The 14,841-nt window shown below is 33.2% G+C and overlaps 2 protein-coding genes across 6 annotated transcripts in view; one reads left to right on the forward strand and one right to left on the reverse strand.

Moving 5' to 3' along the window:
- Positions 1–3,783: 3,783 nt before the first annotated feature.
- Positions 3,784–10,152, forward strand: LOC139117041 (uncharacterized). The gene is made up of 4 exons (XM_070679861.1): positions 3,784–3,923; positions 4,646–4,778; positions 6,235–6,365; positions 7,887–10,152. The coding sequence occupies exons 2-4, from the start codon at positions 4,727–4,729 to the stop codon at positions 8,046–8,048; spliced, it is 345 nt and encodes a 114-aa protein (XP_070535962.1). The 5' UTR covers positions 3,784–3,923; positions 4,646–4,726; the 3' UTR covers positions 8,049–10,152.
- An 87-nt stretch (positions 10,153–10,239) lies between these two features.
- LOC139117039 (uncharacterized) overlaps positions 10,240–14,841 on the reverse strand; it is a 66,046-nt gene continuing 61,444 nt past the window's right edge. For all 5 annotated transcript variants that reach the window (XM_070679855.1, XM_070679852.1, XM_070679856.1 and 2 more), the window contains exon 17: positions 10,240–14,008. In XM_070679855.1, coding sequence (XP_070535956.1) covers positions 13,952–14,008 — 57 coding nt within the window. In that variant the 3' untranslated portion in view covers positions 10,240–13,951. The remainder of the gene's footprint in view (positions 14,009–14,841) is intronic.

A 14,841-nucleotide genomic window follows, 5' to 3' on the forward strand; every position in this document is an offset into this window, starting at 1 on the left:
CCATAACTGCTTGTCTAATAGCTTTGATATTTGGAATATAGGTTCATAAGGATGATGAAAATATGATATATTCAAATTATGATGAAATCTATTATTTGTATTTTTGTCTAACTTTTGTCATTTTTAGGTCAAAAAATTTGTGTCACAAAAAGTACTGTTCTGATAGCTTTGATATTTGGTATGCAGGTTCCTATGGATTAACAAAAAGTGACATGTTGAAATTATGATGAAATCTACAAATTTTGATCAAAAAATTTGTTTCTCAAAAATTACTCATCTGATAGCTTTGATATTTGGTATGCAGGTTCTTATATTAATGCGACATATTGAAATTATGATGATATCTGCAAATTTGTTTTACCATTTTTAATCAAAAAATTTGTTTCTCAAAAATTACTCATCTGATAGCTTTGATATTTGGTATTCAGGTTCCTATTATCAACTATATGTGATTTAATGAAATTAAGATGAAATAAATCTACAGTTTTGCATTTTTGGGCAATTTTTGCCATTTTCGGTCAAAAAATTTGTTTCTCAAAAGCTACTCGTCTGATAGCTTTGACATTTGGTAGACATGTTCTTAGGGATTATCTTAGTGTGACATGATCAAATAATGATGAAATCTTCAATTGCATACTTTTGCAGCTATTTGTTGCTCACGTGTGCACACACATGAGCATAGGTCGCAGCGATGTCTGTCTGTCTGTCCGTCTGTGTGCTCGATATCTCAAAAACGGCTCATCAGATCAGAATCAAATCTTGTACATAGATTCAGTTTGCATATGGCAAGAGCTGATTAGTTTTTGGTGGGTGTGGCTTGCTTACTTTTTGCTAATTTGCATAATTATTGATTTTAGTAAAAACGGATATAATGTTGATCACACCAAGATGTATGAACTGTGAAAGATACTAAGGGTTGACATGAAAAATAATTGCTAATTTGCATATTTAATGAACTTTCCTAATTGGTGATATATGTCTGAATTGGCTTATTAAAATTGACGAAAGATTAAAATTGACAAAACTTGGTATGTATATTAAAGATACTATGATATTAACATTATTGAAAGTCATTAAGCATTTTTAATTCAGTCAACTCCCAAATTGCATGTTAAATAAACTTTTGAAATTAGGGATTTATATTTGAATTGAATTGACAAAAATAAATGAAACTTGCCATGTACATTAAAGATATTATGATATAACATTATTGAAAGTCATTCAGCATTTTACTACAGTCAATTCCTTATTTGCATATATAATGAACTTTCCTAATTAGTTATATATATCTGAATTGACTCGACCAAAGTTGATGAAACTTGCTATGTACATCGAAGATACTATGACATAACATTATTAAAAGTCATTTATTAGTTTTACTTTATCCAACTTCCAATTTGCATATGTCATGAACATTTCTAATTAGGGATATATCTCTGAATTGACTCGACCAAAGTTGATGAATCTTGCTACATATATTTAAGATACTATAATACAACGTTATTGAAAGTCGTTAAGCATTTTTACTTCAGCCAATTTCTAATTTGCATATTTGATGAACTTTCTTAATTAGGGATATTTATCTGTATTGACTTGACCAAGTTAACAAAATTTGTTATGTACGTTAAAGATACTAAGATACAACATTATTGAAAGTCATTTAAAATTTTTATTTCAGCCAATTCCTAATTTGCATATTTAATGAGAACATTTCAGTCAATTTCTAATTTGCATATTTAATGAACTTTCCTAATTAGGGATATATACTGGGATTTACATGATCACAGTTGGCAAAACATGCTATGTACATTGATTATTATACCAGGTTATAACAATATTGAAAGTCATTTCACATTTTCATGTCAGCTAATTTATAATTTGCATCTAATAAGCTTTTACAGTTTTGCATATATAGCTTGAAAGACTTGACCAAAGGCAATTACACGTGCTATATTAAGTGGTAATACAATGACAGTAATCAAAGAAATTAATTATTTTTATTTCAACTAATTACATAAATGAATACTTAATGACCTTTGTAATTGATCTGTGGTAAATATTCTTCATTATGTTGATCATAACACTTTCAATTAAGTTGCAAACATGTGGCAAAGGTTCAAATTTGCACATAAATGCAATATATAATGAAACATGTGAGCATTTTCAGTTCATATCTGGTTGTTATTTTTTTTTAGGCCATCCTGAAATGAGCTATCAAAGATTTCCATCTTCTTCATCAACACATGTGTCACATATAGTTATTCTCTATATAACACAGTGGAGCTCTATGGGCTGTTAGGTCACTTGTTCAGTCTAAGTATAGAACATTCAGTGCAAATAATGGGAGGTTCAAAGGAAAATATTTAGGAATCGCCAACTGTTACAAGTCATCTCTGCCTACATCCTGCCCACACCCAATCCTTTGTTTCCAGACTTGGTTAATTTTGATCGTTGCATTTACTAAGACTCACAATATGTATCCAATACAAAATGTAATAAGTTAGGAAACGGGGGACATAGAGTTTATGATTAAGAAAGGTTTTAATTTTGTTTAGCTTGCAATAATTATTCAATTTGTTTATCACTAATTAAGAACCTCTGGTGAACACCGTTAAAGCATGAAAGAGGACATTTTGTTTTAATGCTATAGAACACTTGGCACTGTTCACTTGATTCTTGCTGACAATGTTATTTACAATGAACTTACTCCTGTTCAGTTGCAGGGTTTACGTTGACAATTATAAAATGGGATGATTCATTGCACAGATATACATTACAATCTTCAAAATTAGAGTCGTACATCACATTGCAATACCAAGTGGAATACTACACGTTGGGTATGAAGTTAAATCGTGAACAGCTGTATTTAGCAAACGACTGTATTACCATATGCCATATATATCCTCCAACTACAATTGCTTTGTTAGGAAGATTCTGAATTTATCAAAGCAAGCCAGGGATTCTGACTGGAACATATGTGCCATTTGATGCGGTAACCTAATTAGGCCAAGAAAAATTAAAAGTTTGTTTCTCATCCTCGTGTGTGTTTCAATTCACACCCGCCACATCAACCTCTTTTTCCCACTCATGGAATGAAATGTAAAAAGATAAACGTAAAAATATGTAACAACGGTGCATTACTCACGTTAGCATAAAACAGAACTGTAAACAAAATAACTGACACCAACATTCCATTCAGAACTGCAGTACACATACGTCACTGTTATATTATGCTGCCAAAACTAAGTGCATTGCTGCACTAAAAGTCAAGCCGCAGAACTCTTGCTATACAAAAATACTAAAGCAACACTGCTGTGCATTTATCTCTGCGTGCATTCCTATGTTGTTTTCATAATTTTTGCATGTTCCTGTTGGTTGAAAAATGAAAATTAATTGAGAGAAAAAACCTGCATCATTGTATCATTTTTGCAATATGTCTAAGATGAGAAACAAACTTTTTATTTTTCTTGGCTTTATAGGCAGAATTTTGACCTTTAAACGTTTGAAGCCCAAAACAAGTGTTCTTTACAATATGAAAAATTACAATACCTATTGTCGGTGAATCCGCCCCGAATCCATTAAATTAAATCCCTTGACCTTGTAAAACGGTTTCCATATTTTTGTATTTGTTGATTTTACTCATTACAAGATGGAAAATGTTAAGTATATGATTAATCTGTCACTCAAAGAAACTACCACGTTTTTTGTACTATTGTCTGAACTTATTATTTCTTTGTCAGAGCTACAATAACTCATTGTTTTGCGACATATGTTTCAACATTCCTTTAATGAGTGGTAAATGCTGACATTAACAATATTAGGTGATAAAAAGACTTGCAGAGTGGAAGTGGACTCAAAATATCCAAATTGCTGTTTTTCAACAGATCGAAACACAGCTGTGTCACTGAGAAGACCTAAAAGCGGTATGTACATTTCTGGTTGGAATAGTCTGATACAATGTATATTTGTTCTTGAATTTGATGTACAAGGACTATATATACTCTAGAGCTTTTTCAAAATTTGTTTTCACGGAGCATTTTGTCAATGTTTTAATATTTTTAAATTATTGTGTATGTGCCTTTTATTTTGTTGAAATTAGAAAATATTGCATGGCTACAGCAACCTAACAAAAATCAAAGAAAGATAAATGTGAACTTTTATTTCATTTAAATTAGAAAGAGTGTAGCCAAAGCAACCTGATGAAAGGCATTTACACAAAATATACCACAATACAGCTTAATTCATATAGGTTTCATACTTATTATGTCGTAGATGAGCACTTATCTACTGTTTTCAGTTCTGAAGCGGAAATTTCCCTTCGACTGTTGTGCAGAATTGACATTAATTAAATCATCAAGTCAACAACTCTTGGATTTATAAATATACCACTTAAAGCTTTACTTCCTGAAAAAAAAATTGATCAATATAACATTATTAAAGTTATTATCATGAAAGCTGCATCCTTGAATAAGGAAAGCTCTCAGATATTCACCGCATCCATTTGATTGACTTTTTTATGTGGTAGATATCCTTTACAGTTCTCCGTTTACAATTCCATTTCCTGAATACTGAGGGAGAGTGTAGTCCTCCATGGAAGTGAAAAGGTTGTTCATTAACATTAAAATTTTGTGAAATTGGTCAACAGAACTTGTGTGCAGTCATCTGAGGTGTTTATTGTCTCTGAAATTTTCTGATTTGAAGAGTTCATCTTTGCCGTTAAAAGGAGATGAAGTTAACAATAGTCTGCTGCATGGTAGTGGCTCTTTTGGCTGCAACAGGTAAGAAAGAATTCACATTGTTCTGAACCTAACAACCAGTGCATGTGTTTAAGGTGGAGCTGCGTGTTGCCAACACAGTTTTTCTCAAAGGAATATTTCTCATTTAAGATGACAGGGAAAGCCCCTCAAACTATATACTCTGAGAATCTAAAGTTTACTATGGTGGCAAACGTTTACTCAGAGGATGAAGGGGATGTATATTTGGGGTAAAAAACCTCAATTTTGTATTAATGATAAAAATTGATTTAAGTCAAAAACTTGATACTATTTTCTGAAATGTAATATTTCACTTGAAACAAGAGTATATGTAGAAAAAAAGTTATATTTTGCATTATCTATTCTCATTCTAAAATGGAGGGGTTGAAAAACTGACATTCAAAAAAAGTGATTAAAAACATCATTAGCAGTATTACAATGCCTCTTATTCAAAATATAAGAACTTTATATTGCCCAACAAAATAGTTGTTTTGTTATATGGTATTTAAAGGACAGAGTGTGAAAATTTCAAAAAAATTGACCCAACCAGAGAAGAGTTAAATTCTTGGAAATCTTGAAATTGGGAAAAATGAGAAGCCAGGAAGTTGGGTGATTTGCATATATATTTGCATATATTTGCATAAAGTAACACTTCTTTATCAATCAACTTATGACTGCTTGACAATCTCAAAGATAAACCCAACCAATATTTTGATCTAGGGTTCACAAATTAATTAAAATTGGATGAATATTTGCAAAAAATTGATTTGAGCAAAATATGCTGAGTTGGGTGCAGTGTCCCCTTAAAAAAACACTTAGCTTTCTGTTGGTGTTAAAGTATGAAAAAAGTGAGATCAATCAATGCTGAAAGCATTTGACTCCGAGTAACAAACGTTAAATCGTAAAGTTAGTAACTCGATCTTGTTCAACTGAAAGTTCTGTTGGCAAAAAACTGTGCTTAGCAAGGGAGAACCTTCCTGCATGATAAAATGAATAAAATTATAGTAACGACAGTTGTTCAGTATGAATCTGTCATTGAAAATCATAATATTTTTGTTACTCTGTGATATTTCAAGTAAGATAGCAGATATATCTTTACAAACTCCAATTTTTATTAATATCTTTCAGTGATAATTGATTCAGCTATCATTTTGTCATTTGATAAAATCTTTCATCTCTAATACTGTTACCAGTTGCAAAGTAGCATTGAACCATGGCAAATATATATATCTTCAGTAACTTTCCTGATGTAAAACATGGAGGTGGAAAGTTTAACTTTAAATTTATGTACACAGTTATGATAGTGTTCCTCTGTAGTGTTTTCCTTTCAATAATTTATTTTGCCCGACTAAAGATTTTAGAAACAGTTCTGTCCAACATCAGTAAAGGCAGAACTCTAAATTCTTACTTCTGTCTGCAAAACCTACTATTGTAAAAAGTTGATCATAACGTAAATGTAAATATTGTCTCTGTGTTGCAGAAACCAATGGAATTTGTTCTCCATCAGTAAGAGAGTATGACCACTACCTGACAAACGCAGTTCACTACGACTGCCCCGATCAAACGGCTATGACAAACCAAGAATGTACTGACATGTGCAGATCTAAAATGGTAAGTGTTTAGCGCCCTCTTCTCTTGTAATTCATCTCATTTCAGGTTAGGCGCAAAAAATAAATTGTGCTGTTCTGATAACATGGTTTTCAAAAGTAGGGTAGGTAGGTCGTCAGGAATCTGTTCTTCCAAAATATTTTTATTTCTAAGCAAATATCTTATTATAACTGTTTCTATCATTTCAAAAAAATCTTCTTTCACACATTTGAGAAATGGCTGTAAAGTTTGGTTTTAGATCTCAGTGATTACATCATTCAGTTTAAATACAAATGATAAAGTTCACCTATACAACCAAATTTTCTCACTTTTGGTTAAAAGATCTACTTTCAGTATTTTTCTCATTTACCTGGTATTTTTCTCAGATAGGGTGATTCTGATCTGTTCAAATGATAGCAAAAATAAACATGTTTGATTTCAAGGGTAAAATTACTCCATTTGTAGAAATCATCTTCTTTAAAGTTTACTCAATTGAAATGTATACCTGTACAGTTCACGCATACCATTCATTAGGCCAAGAAAAATTAGAAGTTTGTTTCTCATCCTAGACATATTGCAAAACTGATGCGGTGACGCGTTTTTTTTCTTCTCATTTCTTTTACTCTTCAAACAAAAAGAACGCGTAAAAATACATGAAAAAAACATAGGAATGCAAGCAGAGAAAAAAATGCACAGCAGTGTTGCTTTAGTATTTTTGTATAGCAATAGTTCTGTGGTTTGTGACTTTTTAGTGCAGCAATATAATGCATAGTTTTGACAGCTTACTATAACAGTGACACATGTGCACAGTTCTGAATGGAATGTTAGTGTCAGTTATTTTGTTTACAGTTCTATTTTATACAGCACTGTGTTATGCACTATCGTCGCATATTTTGTGTTTTTTTCAATTTTATTTCCTCACGAGCAGAAAAAAAAGATTGACACAGCGGGTCAGAATTGAAGTGCACGAGAATGAGAAACAAACTTTTTATTTTTCTTGTCCTAAATATACATGCATCCTGATTAAATGGGAACACTGTCATTGGACATGATTTGTTAACCCTTTTCACCCTGACCCCCTGGTGACCTATGACATCATACGGACATTTTTTTCCAAGCGTGGTTCAAAGGTTAAGATTCTGCAGATTAACATTTTCTGATAAGGTAAAAAAAATTAGTGGTTATAAATTTAGAGTTTGATAGTTGTCACTGTTGACTCAAAGAAAACATTGAGATTAGCCTTTCAGTTCAATACCTCTTAAGAAGGCTCACAGATATTATTTAACCCTTTGAACACCAAAGTCAAAGGACTAATTGTGCCCAGGATAGGTGACCATTTGCCTTAGCGTGCCCCGTTAGTAGGGCAAATGGTCTCCTAACTCGAGGGAATATAGCCAAAACAAGGGGCTATATTCCCTCGAGTTAGGAAACCATTTGCCCTACTAACGGGGCACGCTAAGGCAAATGGTCACCTATCCTGGGCACAATTAGTCCTTTGTTTAATGAGCTACAACATGTAACGTTACATTTCTTTGTATATTTCAGTGGTACTGTCGCTGTAAAAATGTTGACTTTCCCTGTTTGGCCAAGGTGACAAGAACCACTGTCCCTGAGATTGAACAGAAATGCGCCGATGAACTTGCAAAGTTTGACGGCCCAGATGCCTTCGAAGCTCCACGATGCAACTCGTACGAAAACTGTCTGTAGAAAAATGAACGCTCAATATAATGCACTCAAAAGTTGTTCAACAAACTAGATTGGTACAGTTCTTCTATGCTTTTGGTTTCACTTCAGCCTTATATCAATGTCAGAATTGAAAGGCACAGCTTTAGATGGCCATTCTTTCATGTTGCATAATTTCAAACACTTTTAAAGTAAGTGATCATTGCTCTTGTTGCTATGGAAATAGCCTATGAAAACGGTCCCCCACATAAATGATGCATTATTTGCCATTAATGCAAAGAAAAATACACATCAAATTTTTGAGACAAGTGTACAAGAAAACACTAAGGCACTGATTGTTTCAAAAAAAACCAATTAGTTTAAAATTTGAAAGGCAACTTTCAGATACTTGCAACAAAAGTAACATGTATCCCTACATAAGGTACTGACTTTCACGGCTAAATTCTGATTTGTGTCATATTTGGCAAAAATCATTTTTTTGTCATAGTAATCATTTCTGTGATAACAAGTGATGGGTATGGCTTTGCCGTATAAGGTTTGAAAATTACTGTTCGATCGATTTATCATTTTAACAGTGGGAAATTCAACTTACTGCTATGAATGTATAATTTGAATCAGTGAGTGAGAGTATCCAATCACAGTGTGTTCAAGCATTATAAGGTTTTGTCGTCACATTCATCGTCCTCCATCTACTGTATGTATATATTTTTCCTATACAGCAAAGTCAGACCTTTTCACCAGAAAATGGAGTAAGTCAAATTCAGATTTTAAAGAGCAATGAAGCTAATGGATATCAATGACAATTTAATTATAGTTTTAAAATTAAAAAAAATTTATTGCTGCAGCATCTATTTATAATTAGTCATGTAGTTTGATATGTGTACTTTTGACTATAAAGTTCAATAAACTGTGTGTAGCTCTTCCTGAAAATTTGTATTTTTCAAATGATTCTTTATGTCAAGCGATCAGGCATAACATCAGTCGTGGTCATCATCCAATCAAATTTGGGATTAAAAACTTGATAGGTGTACAAGTCAGTTCATATTTGATGAGTAAACTCACAACTCATGGTTACTATTGATGGTTATTGCAAGCAGGTGGTGAAATGTTTTCTCTTGCCCTGTAGTCACCTTTAAAAAGCCTAGCACCAAGGTTTCGGGAATGATTTGGTGATTTCCATATGTTTAGCCCGGAGAGGTGAAAAACTGTTGGACTGGAGACCAAAAATATGAAATCCTGGAAATTAAGCTTTTCTCCAACTTGAACATTGGAGGCGCTGTTCTAATAGTCTGCAGAGCCATGGCGTGCCACCAAGAATTTCCTGTGAAAGAATTCTCTCCTCATATTCCTGTAAAATTGGGTTGTATGTAACTTTGTACTTTTAAAATTAAATGTAGCATTTCCTCAACACAAATCCTTGTACACATACGTTTTGACATTACACAATGCAATGTGCACCTTTGCAGTTTTTAACTTGTATACAATTTCCTTGGGGTCAGATATTCGGACTCTCAAACTTTTTCAATTCTTTTCTGATATATCACTTGTTGGGGCAGTACTCATTTTAAAGCTCTTGGTGTTAGAAAACTTTTTACTGTCTTAGTATTTCAAAAGTCCAAAACTGTATTTTTCCCCATAGAGTTAACACAGGGATGGCCACCATTTTGAATTTCAAATATCTGAAGATATTGGGTAATTTGGTTAGTTTTTCAAAAGTCCAAAACTGTATTTTTCCCCACAGAGTTAACAAAGGGATGGCCACCATTTTGAATTACAAATATCCGAAAATGTTGGGTATTTTGTTTCTGTAGTTCCAAAATTTGCACTGTGACCGCCAAATTTTATTCTTGAAAGAGAATGATTGAAAGATTCCTTGAGGAAAGTCTTCACTTTCGAGGCGCATAAATCCACGTATACCATGTATACACATGCATTTTGACATGGCATGTAATAGTACATAGAAACCAACGGAAGCTAGCTTAAGCACCTAAAAGCTGACTATAAAGAGGATTAACTTTTGTATTTTTACATCCACAAATGTCAGTTGAAGCAGACATTCACAGCTTTTGAATGATGAAACCATGGCACCATCACTTGTTTAAGTAAAGGTCAATATTTTATTTAGTAAAAACCATAGTAACAAAATGTCAATATACATCCACTGTACTAATGTCAGTAATTGTAACAGTCCCCCGACACTTGTGTATATGGTGAGATAAAATTTAATCGGCAAATAAAATACATTGCAATTCTGGATAGTTTTGGCTCTTGTTAGAAACACACAATATACCACACATATAAATATATTCTAAAAGCAAATATTTCACAACCCCCTTCTTTGTCACTACAGGTTTGCCTGAACCAACTATTTCAATAATAATTGTGGACCTGTTTATATGCATGTCGGGTGAACAGGTTAATCCTTTCAGCACTAAAGTCAATTTTTGTCACCTTATAAAATACAACTTAGTCAATTTTTTCAAGATTTTTGTCAAAATTTTGATAAAAAATGTAGCCAATGAAATGTAATATCTGTTTGGTCCAAATTATCAAAAAATTACAGAAAAATTGATAAAATTGGTAAAATGTTGCACTTACATTTTGGTGGGAAAAAATGCAGCACTCAAAGGGTTACTGTAAGCTTGTTACTATCAGAGTTTAGTACATGATTCTATAGGATAGGTGGACCCATGTACCGGACCACAGATTTGAATGTGTGAGAGATAGACAAGAAACTAGGGTCTTTGGTGAGACTTACTCTTGACAGGTGTGATCTATAGGGTCTTTTCAACCATTTCTTAGTACTGAGTTCTGCTCACATCAAATTAAAAGTAATGAATTAGGCTATTTAACCAAAGACAGTTTCTGGGTGAGCATTGATGCGAAAGTTTTTTGTTTTCATGCATCAGAAGATGACATTAAAAGCTACACTGATATGGTATATGCATATCATCAGTTTGTATTTACAAGTCATAGTTGAGGAGTAGCTTCTTCAGGTACATCATGCCTCAGGGACAAATATTCAGACTCTCAAACTTCTACAATTCTTTTCTGACCTACCACTTGTGGGGCTCTTTTAATGCTCTTGGAGAAAGAAAAATTTCACCTACTTTTTCGAAAATCAAACATTTTACTTTTTCCCCATAGAGTTAACACGAGGATGGCGGCCATTTTGAATTTCAAATATTGGGGTCAATGTTAGGCAATTTAATTCTCTGGTACAAAACTTTGCACAGCAACCCCCTGATATTTATTCTTGACTTGGTAGATATTTATTCGTGATTTGGTAAGAGAATGGTCTGATCAACTCAACAAAACAAAACATTAGTAAGTCCATTTCTGACTAGGACAGGGATGCTGAATGTGAGTCCTTTACTTTAAATTTAGGAAAGTGAGCTAATCAGTACACCAATATTTGTACTAAGTTTCATGGTTCTGTTGAGAAATGATGCAGCGAAGATTGAGGCATTCATTTAGCAACCTCCTCCATCAAAATCCTTGAAAATTGCTTGATTATTATTTCAATTCATTCCATGTACTCTAAACAAACCATAATTTCAATTCCAAAGTGGTTGACGAAATCACTTTACATTGTAAACTGCTCATTTCGATAGTACAGATGGACACTATCTGATGGGCAACATTGAGTTTGTTCATTGCTAGAACCACTCTTTCTGTCGTGCTGTCTTATGCTGTTTTGTAGTTGTCTTCCTGGCTATGTAAATCTCATTTATGAATTGTGGATTTTTATGTTTGATGGGTATGAACACAATTATCGTAGATCAACTCACTTTTTTATGATATTTCAAGCCTGTCACGGTAGTGCTCAAGGAGAAGTAAACATTTTAATAGAGAGTACTTTTTCTTTTCCAATAAAGTGGGATAAATTTTTGGAAAAGATTTTAAGAAATTAAAAGCTCTAAAATATCTCCAAGTTTTGCTACATACACAAGCATTTTGGGATTTAAGTTGGACGTTTTGAAAGACAGTTGGGTATTCAATATTTTGTTTCTAAAAAAATCAAACATTTTGCTCTTTCCCTGCAGATAGCCACAGAGACTTGCGGCCATTTTGGATTTAAAATACTGGCAAACTTGAGGAAATTTGTCCACTGTCCAAAAAAAATTTGCATATTGACCTCTGACTTTGACCTCTGATTTTGCTCCAATATATCTTACAGAAGAAACAAGAATAGTTTACAGATTTCTGGAGAAGAAGCAAAAGTTTAAAATTTTTCTTTCTGAATACAGCAAGTTCCCTCTTTAACAGTATTTTGCTGTCTATTATTCAAGGTAAACCTTTAAAAATTACACAAGACTGGTGTCAAATATTAATGGAGCAGGAACATGATTTCATGGTTAAGATATCTGCATGGTACAATGATATGTGATGCTTTGATCACAGAATATTAATATCACGTATATATGTACATGTCTACAATCATAATAGTACTGCTTAAAGACTTTAAAATGTTCAAATAAAAAGGCAATACAAGGCAATATTCCATAGCAAAATTGAGACCTTTGTACAAATAAGTTAGAAACTGACGTATTTTCAACTCTTCAGTGATCATTTTGCTGTCATTATTTGGTTTTATTTGGAAATTGAACAACAGTCTTTGAAGTTCTTTCAAATATAATTGTCATGTCTCTCGAATCATTTCTAGAATAAGCTGATTGACAACCAACATGATTGACATCAAATGTGCTATCATAATCATCTTGCATTTATTATCAACACTGCTCAGCAAAGGGATGGACCAGGAGACCTTGAAGGGGGGTGTCACAAAAACAAAATTAACATTTCTTCTTCACATTTTCCAAGACTTGATAATATTTCTCAGAGTAGCTAGGTCATGCACACTTTTCCAAGAAAAGTTTAAGCTCAAGTGTCACTGAATATTTTAATTTGCAAAAGTAGAAGGGCTATGTACATTTCACAACTTGTGGGTGTGGGTATTTTCTGCATTTTGACCCCCCCTAATCACATTCCCATGGTTGATCCCTTAGTTGTTCTGACCACTGTAAACTGCAATGTCTCTATATCCTTCTATCTATTCATTCAGTTGAACCAGCAATCATGTTTCAAAATATTTCAGAACAATTTTTTCCATAAATTTGCTACTTTTAAAGGTCAAATGTTAAACTCATGGTTGTGAACTTCACTCCCCTACATGGTGCAAAAAATTGTGTTTTAAAAATCTAATTACTGTGAATCCTAGGCAGCATCTTGGCTGTTCTGTACATGTTGTCTTCTATTTTCTACTATGATAAAAATCTTGTAAGAGCCCAGTTTCACAAACACACTTGAAACTCCAGCAGAAAGTCATCATCCATTAGACTGTATTCAGTTCATTTTGAATGTTCTGATGAAAACTGTTTGGAGTTCACTGATGCCATCCATTGTTGACATTATTCATACAACATCTGCATGCTCTTACAGAATCTCATGAATATTTAATCATGTATCTCATGATGTTCATACCACACTGGATAGCATAGGTATAGGATTCCAACTGCACGCTGTCCACATGCTTCCTGCATTGTACCCACAGGGTTTGCTCATGATGTCCACATGCTTACCTAATGGTATCCGCATGCTTAATTCATGTCTGCATGTTTACTCCATGCGATCCATATATTGAATTCATGATGCACACGTGCTTACTGCATGTTTACCACATGCTGAATTTATGATGTCCACATGGCATCTGCAATATCTCACATCTTGTCCCACAGGTATAAGATAAATAACGCATGCAGTCAATATGACTCTTGCTTTTCACCATAGTCTGCAGGCATTTCCAGAAAGGGTGACTGCCATGGCAAAAATGTATTGTTTTTTAGGAAAAATATTATGTAGCGATACTCCGCAAATGTAATATAATATATAATGTCAAATACAATATATGTCGGTAGCTGAAGCATTTACTCTGCATTATTCAATCGTTTCACATACTCTTCACCCCATTCACGGACCAATCCCTGAGGGAGAAAAAATATTTCTATTAATTACAATTTATGAACAAGAGACCAACTACTCCTTTGGGTCATTACGGTGTTGTATAATGTAGCTACAGTTAATAATGTTGTACAAAAGTATTTTTAACAGTTTCAGAAACAATCCATGATTCAGTGCATCATTCTGACCACTAGTGATGTACATCTCCTGCAGTCTAATGGATGCAAACAACGCAAATCAGGATTGAATTCCAAATTCCAAAAAGACATTTCACAATCATTAATTTTTGAATCTAACTGTAAGACAGCACCAGCATTGCACCTTTTAAATTTATCAGCTACAACTAATCTTTTACCCTTTAATAGCCTAATATCATACAACCCCATTGTTTTTAGTGATGACTATAAACTTATGAATAACAAGTCATTGTTGATGACACAGGCCCCACTTGTTAATGGGTACTTTGATTACAAGTCCTCGGAGAGAATAGAGTCCTGTTCATTAATTGAGTCTAAGATTAAGAATGAGTTCCATGGTGGTGAAAACCAATGTGTGCTGCCACCCTAATTAAACAAGATCATTAAATAAGTTAATTAGTAATTAATCAACAGGATGTTGCCAAACATTTTTGCATTCTATTATAACACTGATTGATTATCACGGGCACCACATTTCATAAACGATACCGCCAAGTGTCAATGAATTGTATTACAACACTGTAAGATCAATATCTGTACAAAGTTTCATCTAATTGGATGAAGTGTTTCTGGACATATCACTCTAATTAGGAAAGTTCATTACATAATTAAATGTAAATTAAAAATTGATTAACATGATACAGCATTGTGTCTTTATT

Source organism: Ptychodera flava, chromosome 18 (assembly GCF_041260155.1).
Source record: "Ptychodera flava strain L36383 chromosome 18, AS_Pfla_20210202, whole genome shotgun sequence".
Classification (NCBI taxonomy): domain Eukaryota; kingdom Metazoa; phylum Hemichordata; class Enteropneusta; family Ptychoderidae; genus Ptychodera; species Ptychodera flava.

What these genes read in the sequence shown, in the direction of transcription:
- LOC139117041 (XM_070679861.1), top strand. Translation starts at nt 4,727, where the DNA reads ATGAAGTTAACAATAGTCTGCTGCATGGTAGTGGCTCTTTTGGCTGCA. An exon ending in GGCTCTTTTGGCTGCAACAG is followed by an intron (nt 4,779 to 6,234) that starts GTAAGAAAGAAT and finishes TCTGTGTTGCAG; the next exon opens with AAACCAATGGAATTTGTTCT. An exon ending in ACATGTGCAGATCTAAAATG is followed by an intron (nt 6,366 to 7,886) that starts GTAAGTGTTTAG and finishes TGTATATTTCAG; the next exon opens with TGGTACTGTCGCTGTAAAAA.